This window comes from Sipha flava, unplaced genomic scaffold (assembly GCF_003268045.1).
Source record: "Sipha flava isolate LNK unplaced genomic scaffold, YSA_version1 133_pilon_pilon, whole genome shotgun sequence".
NCBI lineage: Eukaryota > Metazoa > Arthropoda > Insecta > Hemiptera > Aphididae > Sipha > Sipha flava.
In genome coordinates, this window is record NW_020271759.1 from 885,580 (window position 1) to 896,575 (window position 10,996).

General features: G+C 25.8%; 2 protein-coding genes across 7 annotated transcripts; one reads left to right on the forward strand and one right to left on the reverse strand.

The window, feature by feature from the left end:
* Window positions 1-103: 103 nt before the first annotated feature.
* LOC112679245 (protein arginine N-methyltransferase 7) lies at window positions 104-5,114 on the reverse strand. Of its 4 annotated transcripts, none has more exons than XM_025548965.1 (11): window positions 5,025-5,114; window positions 3,827-3,937; window positions 3,554-3,703; window positions 3,275-3,490; window positions 2,936-3,168; window positions 2,562-2,870; window positions 1,993-2,200; window positions 1,784-1,924; window positions 1,493-1,720; window positions 1,217-1,380; window positions 104-402 (listed from the first exon to the last, which is right to left on the reverse strand). In XM_025548965.1, the coding sequence occupies exons 2-11, from the start codon at window positions 3,923-3,925 to the stop codon at window positions 159-161; spliced, it is 1,992 nt and encodes a 663-aa protein (XP_025404750.1). In that variant the 5' UTR covers window positions 3,926-3,937; window positions 5,025-5,114; the 3' UTR covers window positions 104-158. The 4 variants fall into 4 exon arrangements, with proteins under 4 accessions (XP_025404750.1, XP_025404749.1, XP_025404751.1 ...); XM_025548964.1 differs by having other exon boundaries at window positions 3,827-3,931; window positions 5,025-5,113; XM_025548966.1 differs by lacking the exon at window positions 5,025-5,114 and adding an exon at window positions 4,843-4,878 and having other exon boundaries at window positions 3,827-3,931.
* A 150-nt stretch (window positions 5,115-5,264) lies between these two features.
* On the forward strand, window positions 5,265-8,220 carry LOC112679246 (2-oxoisovalerate dehydrogenase subunit beta, mitochondrial). Of its 3 annotated transcripts, XM_025548967.1 has the most exons (8): window positions 5,265-5,354; window positions 5,423-5,943; window positions 6,003-6,080; window positions 6,632-6,834; window positions 6,906-7,061; window positions 7,342-7,659; window positions 7,731-7,817; window positions 7,892-8,032. In XM_025548967.1, the coding sequence occupies exons 2-8, from the start codon at window positions 5,832-5,834 to the stop codon at window positions 8,030-8,032; spliced, it is 1,095 nt and encodes a 364-aa protein (XP_025404752.1). In that variant the 5' UTR covers window positions 5,265-5,354; window positions 5,423-5,831. The 3 variants fall into 3 exon arrangements, with proteins under 3 accessions (XP_025404752.1, XP_025404753.1, XP_025404754.1); XM_025548968.1 differs by lacking the exon at window positions 5,265-5,354 and having other exon boundaries at window positions 5,832-5,943; window positions 7,892-8,220; XM_025548969.1 differs by lacking the exons at window positions 5,265-5,354; window positions 5,423-5,943; window positions 6,003-6,080 and adding an exon at window positions 6,506-6,529 and having other exon boundaries at window positions 6,610-6,834; window positions 7,892-8,220.
* The last annotated feature ends 2,776 nt before the right edge of the window (window positions 8,221-10,996 follow it).

Below are 10,996 nucleotides of genomic sequence, written 5' to 3' on the forward strand. Positions count from 1 at the left end.
ACTTAAAAATTATATTACACATACTCAGATTTTTCTCAGCGCTCACCACTGATTATAATTTATAAGTATCATAAGATTTAATTACAATGAATAAACATAGGACTGTATAAAAGAAATATATATTTCAATAAAAAAATAAGATTTTAAATTTTAGTAACTTAATGATCATAGGTATTACAAAAACTAATTAACAAATTGCCATTTTTACACAAAATAGCATCACAGTTTATAACATCTCCTGGTAAAACTTTTCGATACTTATTCAAAAAGTAAATTCTTTGTCGTGCATAAGGATACCAATCTGATATATAAGTTTTTTTATTTGAAGCACCAAATGAAATATGTATATCTGTATCCAAACACCAGTCAGTCCAACAAACTAGTCCATGACAAACACCATCGCTGTAAACAAAATAAAATCAAAATAGTTGTATACAGATTTTATGTGATTGAATATTAAAAATTATTGAATTCATATTAATTCTATTCAATATTGTTCAGGAAAAATTAAAAAATTAAATAAATTTAAATTTATTATTATAATCAATAAGCATATATGTTATTTATTTTTAAACTTTCAATTTAATGATTATTTAATTAAAAACATTAAAAGCTGATTAAACAAAGCCAACATTTAAAAATCAATTCACAATGGTTATTCAAATAATATTAAAAATCAATTATATATTTGATTGAAAGACACTATTCTCATAGTTTATATATACTTTAACTTTAAGACAGTGGTTTCCAAAACGTGCACAGCAATATATTCAAGAACATCATGACCCACATAAAAATAAAAATAGTGTTAATTTTTTAAGCATATTGAAAACTAATATAAGTATTTATTGTAGGGTACTGTAACTAAAATTGGTCCAAAAAAAGGAAAACACTAAGTAAAAAGTTTGAGAACTGCTGTTTTTGGGAATTTAACTTAGATGTATCTAGCTAATTTAAGCATGATATTTACATGAACCAAAATTTAACAATACATTTATTCAGAATTATTTCTATTTATTAAATTCAGAAATTACCAATTATATACAAAAATCAGCTAAACAATTACCATACACAAAATAATCCTAGTTAAAAAAAATATTTTGTGTTAAGTACTCATTTAAAACACATAAATATTGATAGAGTATAAAATACTGAAATATAATATACTAGATACTCTAATTCTATAAGAATTTTATATTGTTATTTCACAACCTACTTTTCAATATTAACTGATAATCTGTTTTTTAAAATTAAATTGGATTCATTTGCAATATTCTCAAAATTCAATGTAAACAAATCATAAATGTTCGATAGGCTTTTACTAGGATACTCCCATAATGGCTTTTCTTCCAATATTCCATCTGATATTTTGATACTTTCCTAAAGCATTTAAAATAATAAATTTATGAAAATTAAATTATAATTTTTTTTCTGCCAATTATTTATAAATAAATAATAAAAAGTAAGTATTGTAAATAAAAAGGTATTATACCTGCACAATTTCATTGAATGGTATAATTTCAAATCCTTCTACTTCAGTCAAAGGAGCTCGAATTTTCCATAAATCATCAAATTCTACAGTTTGTATTTTCAAGGTTACTTCTTTTGGAAATATATTTGTTTTTGGATTTACTTGAAGACAAAATCTTACAATATCAATCCATTCAGGTAAAATCCATTTGGAAGGTTCCGTAAACACAGTGTATATTTCTTCCTTTTTCTAATATAAAATTATAATAAAACCATATTTTTGAATAAGTTTATTTTTACATTTAATATTTACTTCATTTTGCTTAGAAATTATTTCTAAAACTTCTTTGTACGTTTTCAATAAAATAATTTTACTTTCTAACTCATTAGCTCTAATATATGCTTTTAAAACTTTTTCAAAACCCTGTGGTCCGCTTACATCATAGTAATAAACCTATAAGTAATTAAATATACTATTTTGGTAAAACAAGTTGTATAATATAAGATTGTAATAAATTTACTTTTTTCTGCACCAAATAAAGTTGCAGCAAGTCCTATAAATGACAAATTGCTAACAAATAGACAGACACTGCCTAATTTTATATATTTTTTCAATGCATTTAAATAATTTAATGTGAGATTGTGATCATTCATTTGCCCAATAAGTGTTCTGCTAATAATTCTATGGAAATCACACTCACAGTATGGAAAAGGAACATCTAAATATGTACTAAAACAAAATATATTATAGTTAATTTTAAGGGAAGATTATAAATATAGGCACATAATATATTATTAGTATACTATAGTTTAAGTTAGACTTTTTTATTTGTATAAGTTGAATACAGTCTATTGAATTATTATTATTATTATTATTATTTTTTATCATAATTCAGAATTATAATACCTCAGACCAAAATTAAACAATCATTCCAATCAAATACAATTATAAAGATTTTTGTTAGTATGAAATATAAATTATATGTTATATGTTATTATATGGTATATTATATATTAATATGATATAACAGAACAATTAGTACAATATTCATCAGCAATCTAACTGTAAAGTCTTTAAAAGTAATATCTACCTTGATTTATTAGTATCAAACCAAAATGAAAGTTCATCGTGGTAGCCAATTACATTGAATTCCTCATCTTTTTTTAAACTTATTTCATCTGCAAAGTAATACACTCCTTGTATCCAATGATCTCTCCAAGGAGCTTCATCACGATTTCCATACCATTTAGGAGCACAGCTTAACATGATTTCACCATCAGAATCCATAGCTAAGTCCCACCATACAAATGCAGCATGAACAATACCATTTTCCTTAGACTTGCAATGAATAGCATTTTTTCGATCAGTTATCACACCATTTTTGTCACTCCAATTAAACCTAAGATAGACATTTTTACATATTTAGTTATGTCTGTAATAGTTGTAATTATATATAATTATCACCTAAACATAACTTGTGCAGGAATTAGAGTTTTAAAAACATCTATTGGCAATTCACCTAGTTGTAAATCAAATACACTTTCAATGCCTTGACATTTTTTTATGTTCTCTGGTACCTTCATCAATAACTTGTTATTGTGATACACATCGTTAACTCTGTTAAAATTTCTTATATACTCGCTTTCAACTACTTGAGTATATACAATAGCTTGAGATGGTATAACAATGCAATCATCCTATAGAAAATAATAAAAAATAGTTTCAATGTATTTCTCTAGTAATATACATTTATATCTGTTATTGTTTTCATAACGTGAACAAAATAATAAAACAAATATTAACTGTTAATAGTTCTTGATGAGCATGATTGAACACTGAAATAGCACCTTCACCAATAAGTTCTGTATCAAAGACTTCTGTAACTAACAAATTCATACGATGAGGTAAGTCTATGCCAACTTTTAAATTTTGTGAACTCTTAGGAATAAGTACAATTTTATCCACAAAATTATTAGATCTTATTATTTCTTTTGCACATTTATAAGATTCTTCGAACTCCTAAAACAAGAAACTTGATTTATAAAATTATGGTTACTTTGTATATTCAAACATTATACATACTTCACAAGCGTAAACAGAATCAGCTCCACATTTAGCAGCCATCATAGCTAATAGACCAGTACCAGTTCCTATGTCTAAGACATGTACTTTTTTATTAGCATTATGTAACCTTGTAATTTCTTTTTTCAATGCTTTATAGTATAATTGATTCTGTAAATAAAAATTTAAAATAATTTTGATACATTATATTATATTAAGAATTTATAAGAATGTAAAATAAATAATATGCTTTGAAAAATAAAACTGCAAAATGTTGTATCTATAAATATTTACTCTGTCGCTGTCATAAAGCATATCACCAAAAGCTGCTCGTGCTATGTTCTGATAGTGATCAAATTCCATCATAGAATTAACTTCCCAATTATCATCCATGGTTTTCTGAAACTCAAAGTTCAGTAGTAACAATGCATGATGCATCTAATCGTATAAAGTATTATATGTAGTAGTCAATAAAAATAAATAGATTATACTAATAGAAAATATAATAATATAGGCCTAATATTTTATATACATTGTATTTATAATGTAAAATTAAAATTTTAACCATTCTTATTTATTAATTTCACTATTACAATTTAATAGGAACTTAAAATTTAAAATAAAATTTAAAACATATAGTCTCTCTATAAACTAATAAAAAAAAAATGTTCTAAATACCTAATTTAAAATGCAACAAATATGATTATCAGTAACATAGATGGGAGCCTCAGTCTTTCGTGAAATTTAAGAAAAAAAATTTTAAGGCTGATTTTATCCTACAAAATATAAATTTTAGAAGCTCATATTATCATTGTTTTATGAATTATTAGTTTATAATTGTATTATATTCTATTATTTTAATTATTATATAGGTATTATTTTTATTTCATTAATTTTGAAAAAAAGAGTTATGATTTCATAACACAAATTAAAATTCTTTACTGAAATTGTAAAATGTTGTTAAAATTATCCAATCCCCCACAATAAAAAAAAAAATCTAAATACAACTCTGACTGCTATAATACAGAGCATATTTTAATATATAAAATATGTAGCACTAGTGCCCTCCATTGATAATTGAATGCTACCCAGTGGTGAGTGATCGCACCACTAACCAACACATTCTCACAACGACCGTAGTAACAGGAGTTGATTTTCCCTGTATGTTCCTCTGCTGAAGAACACCACGTCTATGAACTACGATGGTAGACAATTTTATTTAAGTGCCACCAAGTAAAAATTAATTAAAATATGTTCTGCTATAATAGGTACACAATATCAAATGAATACAATAGATAATACTTAATTACATTTTTATATTAAGTTAGACTTTACGTTTAACTGTGACATAATATTATGATGACCGTTGGAAAATGAATTGTAAAAAATGGCAATAACGATTAGATACATTGGAAAATGTATTATCATCAAATAACATTTAACAGGTAAACATGGCTCGTATCAAAAACATATTTATATAAATGGTACATACTATTTTTAATTCTAAATTGTTCAGATCGACAAATAGCGTGGAATAAATCGAAAACTTTGGTGGGCCACTTGCCGTCTAAAAACAATCAAAATTGTTGAAAATTTTAACACCTAACATGCAAAACAAAAACACGATGTTAGTTGCGATTATATCCGTGAGCGACGATAACAGCATGGAGTTAATGATAGGTGATAACGGCCGTGGCAATTTCACCACACAGAAGCCAAAAACAATTTATTTTGCAACAGAAATGAATAGCTAATAAATAATAATTACAATAAAATACTTATTATTTATGGTATCAGGAACACACGATTAGAGAAAAATCATGTAACTAAAACATGGCTATTGACCATTAGTATGAATAATTACTAATTTTAATTATATTTTATATGCAGATAAGATAAGATGATCATCAAAGACTACCTTATAGACAATGATAAAAGACAGCTATGGGTAACAGGTATTAGTTTGTATAAGCGTACACTCATGTCCATAGGCATATAAATATCTTTACATGTATAGGTATGGTTGTGTCCAACTGTTTATCCAAAAGGCTTAAACCTTATTATATTACCATAAATTGATATCACACAATCGAATAATATACAAACTAAAATATCGAGTATGCTTACAGTAATAAACTTATAATATTTTATCAATAAATTAAAAAAAAAAAAGAAGTGGTATTGAAAAGATAATAATTATTAATAAGTCATTGTAGATTCTTCTAAGTTCGAGCCCTTAGTTCAGTACACCGTGAAATTTATAACGATTATACTCCTAATAATTTCTTAATTTGTTACAATGCACGCAATTAATAAATATTCTTTGTTCAATGTATCCAAAAAGTTATGTGGTTGTTTCAAATATGCATCTCATTTTGTTTATCATCCTGAACAAATTTCGAATAAATTTGGTAAGAATTTTTTGAAATTAATTATTTTTTAATATTTTTATTAATTATATTTATTTTAGGTAAAACTAATAAAAAAAATATGTATCAGGCAATCAATGAAGCTATGGATTTAGTGTTGAGTAAAGATTCTAATAGTGGTAAGCTATTAAAAAAATACATAATATTATGTATTATGGAAAATATTTTTTTGCATTTGATGTTGTGGGAGGGGTGAAAAGGTATTTTCTATAGCTCTGATTTCGACTAATAGTAATTGCATTTAAATAGATTCATTCTTTAAATAAATATTACTTTTAATTTAAGGATTAAAAATTAATTTTTACTTAAGTTCTTAAGAACACAGTGCTATTCAAGTTTATATATTATACATATTATATAAAATATATTGTATTAAAAATTATTAAATCTCATTAACATACATTATTGATTATTTTTTTTTTAATTATCAAAATAAGCAATTTTTTTAAAAGAAAAAAGTTTATAGGTTAAAGATAAAGTACTTTAAGCTATTTAATTTATTATGAAAGTATACCTATAACACATTGTTGATAATAAATACATGTAATTTCAGATAAATATGGACCATGTGAGATTAAACATTTTTCTTATTAAAAAACCATACCTGTATTAAAAATATATTTTAATGAGCTTATTCTGATTGTTTAGAAATATTATTCTAAAATTTTAGTTGTATTTGGTGAAGATGTTGGATTTGGTGGTGTATTTAGATGTACTAGTGGTTTACGTGACCGGTATGGTAAAGACCGTGTTTTTAACACACCACTGTGTGAACAAGGTATTATTGGCTTTGGAATTGGTCTTGCTGTTGCTGGTACTACAGCAATAGCAGAAATCCAGTTTGCTGATTACATGTTTCCTGCATTTGATCAAGTAAAATTAAATTGTTATATAAGTTATAAATTAGAGTTTTTGAAAGTAATAATGAATATTTATTTATTTAGTTGGTTAATGAAGCAGCTAAATATCGTTACCGTTCTGGTAATCTATTTGATTGTGGAAAACTTACTGTACGTACTCCTTGTTCTGCTGTTGGTCATGGAGCACTTTATCATTCTCAAAGTCCTGAAAGTTTTTATGCTCATTCACCAGGACTCAAAGTAATATTGTAATACTGTATTTGGTTATTGTTTGTTAAAATTTAAGTATTAATTTTAAATTTGTATCTTAAAATTATATGAATACAAATTGAATTAATGTAATCTACCTATATGATGTGTCTAGCATTTTTGGGAACAATTTTTATGCAAGTTAATTTTAAACATCATCAAATTTATTTTTACCTTTTATTTAATTTATATTAAATTATAGTTATTATCATTAGATTATTCATTTAATATTTTAAAATTACTTTAAATCAAATCATTCAAATTATTACAGATTGTAATTCCTCGTGGTGCCCATAAAGCAAAAGGATTACTTCTATCTTGTATCCGAGATCCAAATCCATGCATATTTTTTGAGCCAAAAATGATGTACAGGTTAGCTGTAGATGATGTACCTGATGATGATTATGAATTTCCATTAGGAAAAGCTGATGTTTTAATCAAGGGTAGAGACATCACATTAATTGGTTGGGGTACTCAAGTTCATGTATTACTTGAAGTTGCAGAAATAGCTAACAAGGATTTTGGAATTTCTTGTGAAGTTATTGATTTAGTGACTATATTGCCTTGGGATAAACAAACTGTTGCAAATGTAAGTAATTAAAAATGTTGTTAAAATTAAATAAAATTTTTTATTTATTTTAAATATTGAACATTTTTCAGTCTGTGAAAAAAACTGGTCGTGTAATAGTGTCTCATGAAGCACCTTTAACTGGTGGATTTGGTGCTGAAATTGCTGCTTCAATACAAGTAATTTAGTTTTTTGTTTTATTCTGTTATAATTTTTAAAACTGGTTAATTTGTTTATTGTACATATTTTTTAGGAAGAATGTTTTCTTTATTTAGAATCTCCAATACGGCGTGTTACTGGGTATGACACTCCATTTCCTCATGTTTTTGAACAATTTTACTTGCCCAACAAATGGAAATGTTTACAAGCTGTCAAAGAGTTAGTTAATTATTGATTTATATTTCTATATTTTTTTTAAAAAAAATTGAGAGCCCATTAAATGTCCTACTGATCAAGAACTTCACTGTAAGAAGTCACATTTATTGTTACAATGTTACAAGTAACAATGAGACAATAAATTACTATTATTATCTCATATGTTAAAGTAATTGGCTTTCAAGATGATTTATATTTTATTATTAATATTGTTACTTATAGTTTGTTTTTAAAATATTTTTTAATTTTGTATTAAATGTTATTTCTGTTTATACAATGGCATTGGTATAACATATGTTTTACTTGCTTAATTTTATAATATCAATATGGATATTTGCTATTTTTGGACAATTATTTTAAGAAAATATAATATATATATTATATTAAGATTAAATATATTTATAATATATGAGGACATGTTTTTTTATAAGAATGATTTAATATTCTTTAAATTGTTTCAGTAACTGTATTAACATCTAAGTAATTGTTTAGAGCCTTACAATTAGGTATATAAATAGCTTTATAGGTATACCACCAAATTATTTTTAGGTTATTTAGAAATATTTTTAAGTAATTTTTCTGATAACTTATGTACATACATAATTATGTTTGATTTCACAATATTTAAAATCTATTTGTAATTGTAATTTATAAATCTATTTTTTTCTGTTGGGTAGCCATGAAAGGCATAGTATTAACTTTATCTATCAAAATTAATTATATTTAAATGGTAGTCAAAATTAAAAAGTTTTTTCATCCTCCTGAAATATGTTTATAATGGAGATCCGTGATGTTTATGTGGACGTAATGATATATTAAACAAAGAATATTAAAATAGATTTGAATAAAATAGAATACATACTGTCATACATTGTAATAAACAACACAATAATATTATTATTTACAATGCTTGTTTTAATTTCATTTATCAATATGAAAAATTAAACAAGTTTAATAGAAACATGCAATAATGCATTGAAATTTGTTAAAATATGTATTCAGATATGCACTTATAAGCATTAACAATTTAAACTATGCACGAAAAAAAATGTAATAGCATTTTTTTAAATAATAAGAATAATTCATTCATATTTTTAAAATTATATTTTATTTTTTCGATTACATTTTATTAAAATTATAATTAATGAACACAAGTTGCGATGAAAATATATTGATAGAATGCAATGCAAACGTTAATAGAAAGAGTAGCTGTGCGAAATAACATTATTTCCGTTGTACTGATTTTAACTTATAAAACCCGATATCATACAAAAATAAAAGTACTGATAAATGCCAACATTTTGTAAACATGTTCGGAAAATGAGTTCAAGCATTTATTGATCTAATTTTATTTTTTTAACTGCCACGAAGAATGATTTTATTGATTTTGTTTATTTAAAATAAAATGCGCTAATAACCCCAAAATTAATAATGTACCAAATATACCAATATACACAAAACATGCAAAAACATGCTTTAAACTTACATTCTTATTACTATTGTTATGAAACGCATTTGTATCTCACTTAGCATGTTTTCCGATGTAGCAAAAAAAACATTCAAATGCATGAACTTACAAGCCCTGGTAATAACCATTATAATCGTAGTCAATTTATATCATGAACTACGTGATTAGCTACAAAATACTTAATCATCGCGGCCGGAAAATCACATTACTTTGCTAAAAATAAATGAAAACAAAATCCTCATGCACCATTCGAATGAAGACATGTCATTAAACAACCATAAAAACGGAATAATTACTCTAATAACCGAATGAATCAGTGGCGCCGTTGTCTGTTTCATATGGTATCGCATAAAAATCAAATCTGAGTATAACTGCAAAAAATGCTGAGTACATTGAGTTATAATTGCAATTTTGAAACCGTCTTATACCCAAAAAACAAATTCTTACAACTTGTACGTCCTAGTACCAGTGTACCTCTGTCCACCATGGGACCACCCAACCAAATTAAGTATTGGATTCGAAATAGGGATCGACGTCACTGGAGTAAATTATAATTCCATACAAATATTCATAACATTTCTCGACTATTTGTCTCTGAGGCAAAGCCGCCGTTGTCGATTATGTGTCGATTCAATGTGTTAAAAATACATGTACCGTAGAAAATTATTTGAACTTATCGCTAATAGCAATAACTTTTGCTAAATATTTTAAAGTATTCTTTATTTTCTTGCCTCGAGTGATCCAAAATTTCGTATCAATTTTCTAACTCGATGATGAAACCCTTGAGTGGACTCAGTCAAATTTTGAGGTATTTCCATAATTTATCCAATACAACAATACATGGTTAATTCATTTAAATTAAACACTTACATTGGAAATGCACTTACATTAAATATAAATTCTACACTCGGATTGTACATCCGTACAAAGGTTTATTGCCATGTTCGAGCGTGTAAAAAATGAATTATTTCAAGACCAAAAGTCGTTTGATAGACACGATATAATCTTTAGAGTTTTTCATCTCAAACTAAAAAAGTTCATGCATGTATTAAAAAATAAATATATTTTCGGTGGTGTAAATTGTTATGTTTACAGTGTTGAATGGCAAAAACGAGGTTTGCCACACTGTCACATTCTTTTGTGGTTACAAACGAAAATTCAGCCAGATGAAATTGATAAAATTATTTCTGCCGAGATACCAAACAAAGACAAAGATCCTATACTTTATGAAATAGTATGCAAGAATATGATTCATGGCCCATGCGGCGAGTTAAATATTAGATCGCCATGTATGAATAATAGAAAATATAGTAAGAAATACCCTCACAAATTGGTCAAGAATACTCAAACTGGAGATGATGGTTATCCGACTTACCGACGGAGATCACCAGATGATGGAGCTTATACTGCAATATTAAAAGTTCGTGGTTGACAACCGTTGGGTTGTACCGTATTGTCCAGTGCTATCTAGGTGCTTTAATGCGCATATTAACGTAGAATACTGTCATTCGGTTA

Excerpts from the sequence above, each read along its gene's own strand:
- LOC112679245 (XM_025548963.1), bottom strand. The coding sequence starts at position 3,970 with ATGCATCATGCATTGTTACTACTGAACTTTGAGTTTCAGAAAACCATG. Across the intron at positions 3,491-3,553 it reads ATTCTGTTTACGCTTGTGAA|GAGTTCGAAGAATCTTATAA; the intron begins GTATGTATAATG and ends TTCTTGTTTTAG. Across the intron at positions 2,871-2,935 it reads CCTGCACAAGTTATGTTTAG|GTTTAATTGGAGTGACAAAA; the intron begins GTGATAATTATA and ends TGTCTATCTTAG.
- LOC112679246 (XM_025548967.1), top strand. The coding sequence starts at position 5,832 with ATGCACGCAATTAATAAATATTCTTTGTTCAATGTATCCAAAAAGTTA. Across the intron at positions 6,081-6,631 it reads GAGTAAAGATTCTAATAGTG|TTGTATTTGGTGAAGATGTT; the intron begins GTAAGCTATTAA and ends CTAAAATTTTAG. Across the intron at positions 7,062-7,341 it reads CTCATTCACCAGGACTCAAA|ATTGTAATTCCTCGTGGTGC; the intron begins GTAATATTGTAA and ends AAATTATTACAG.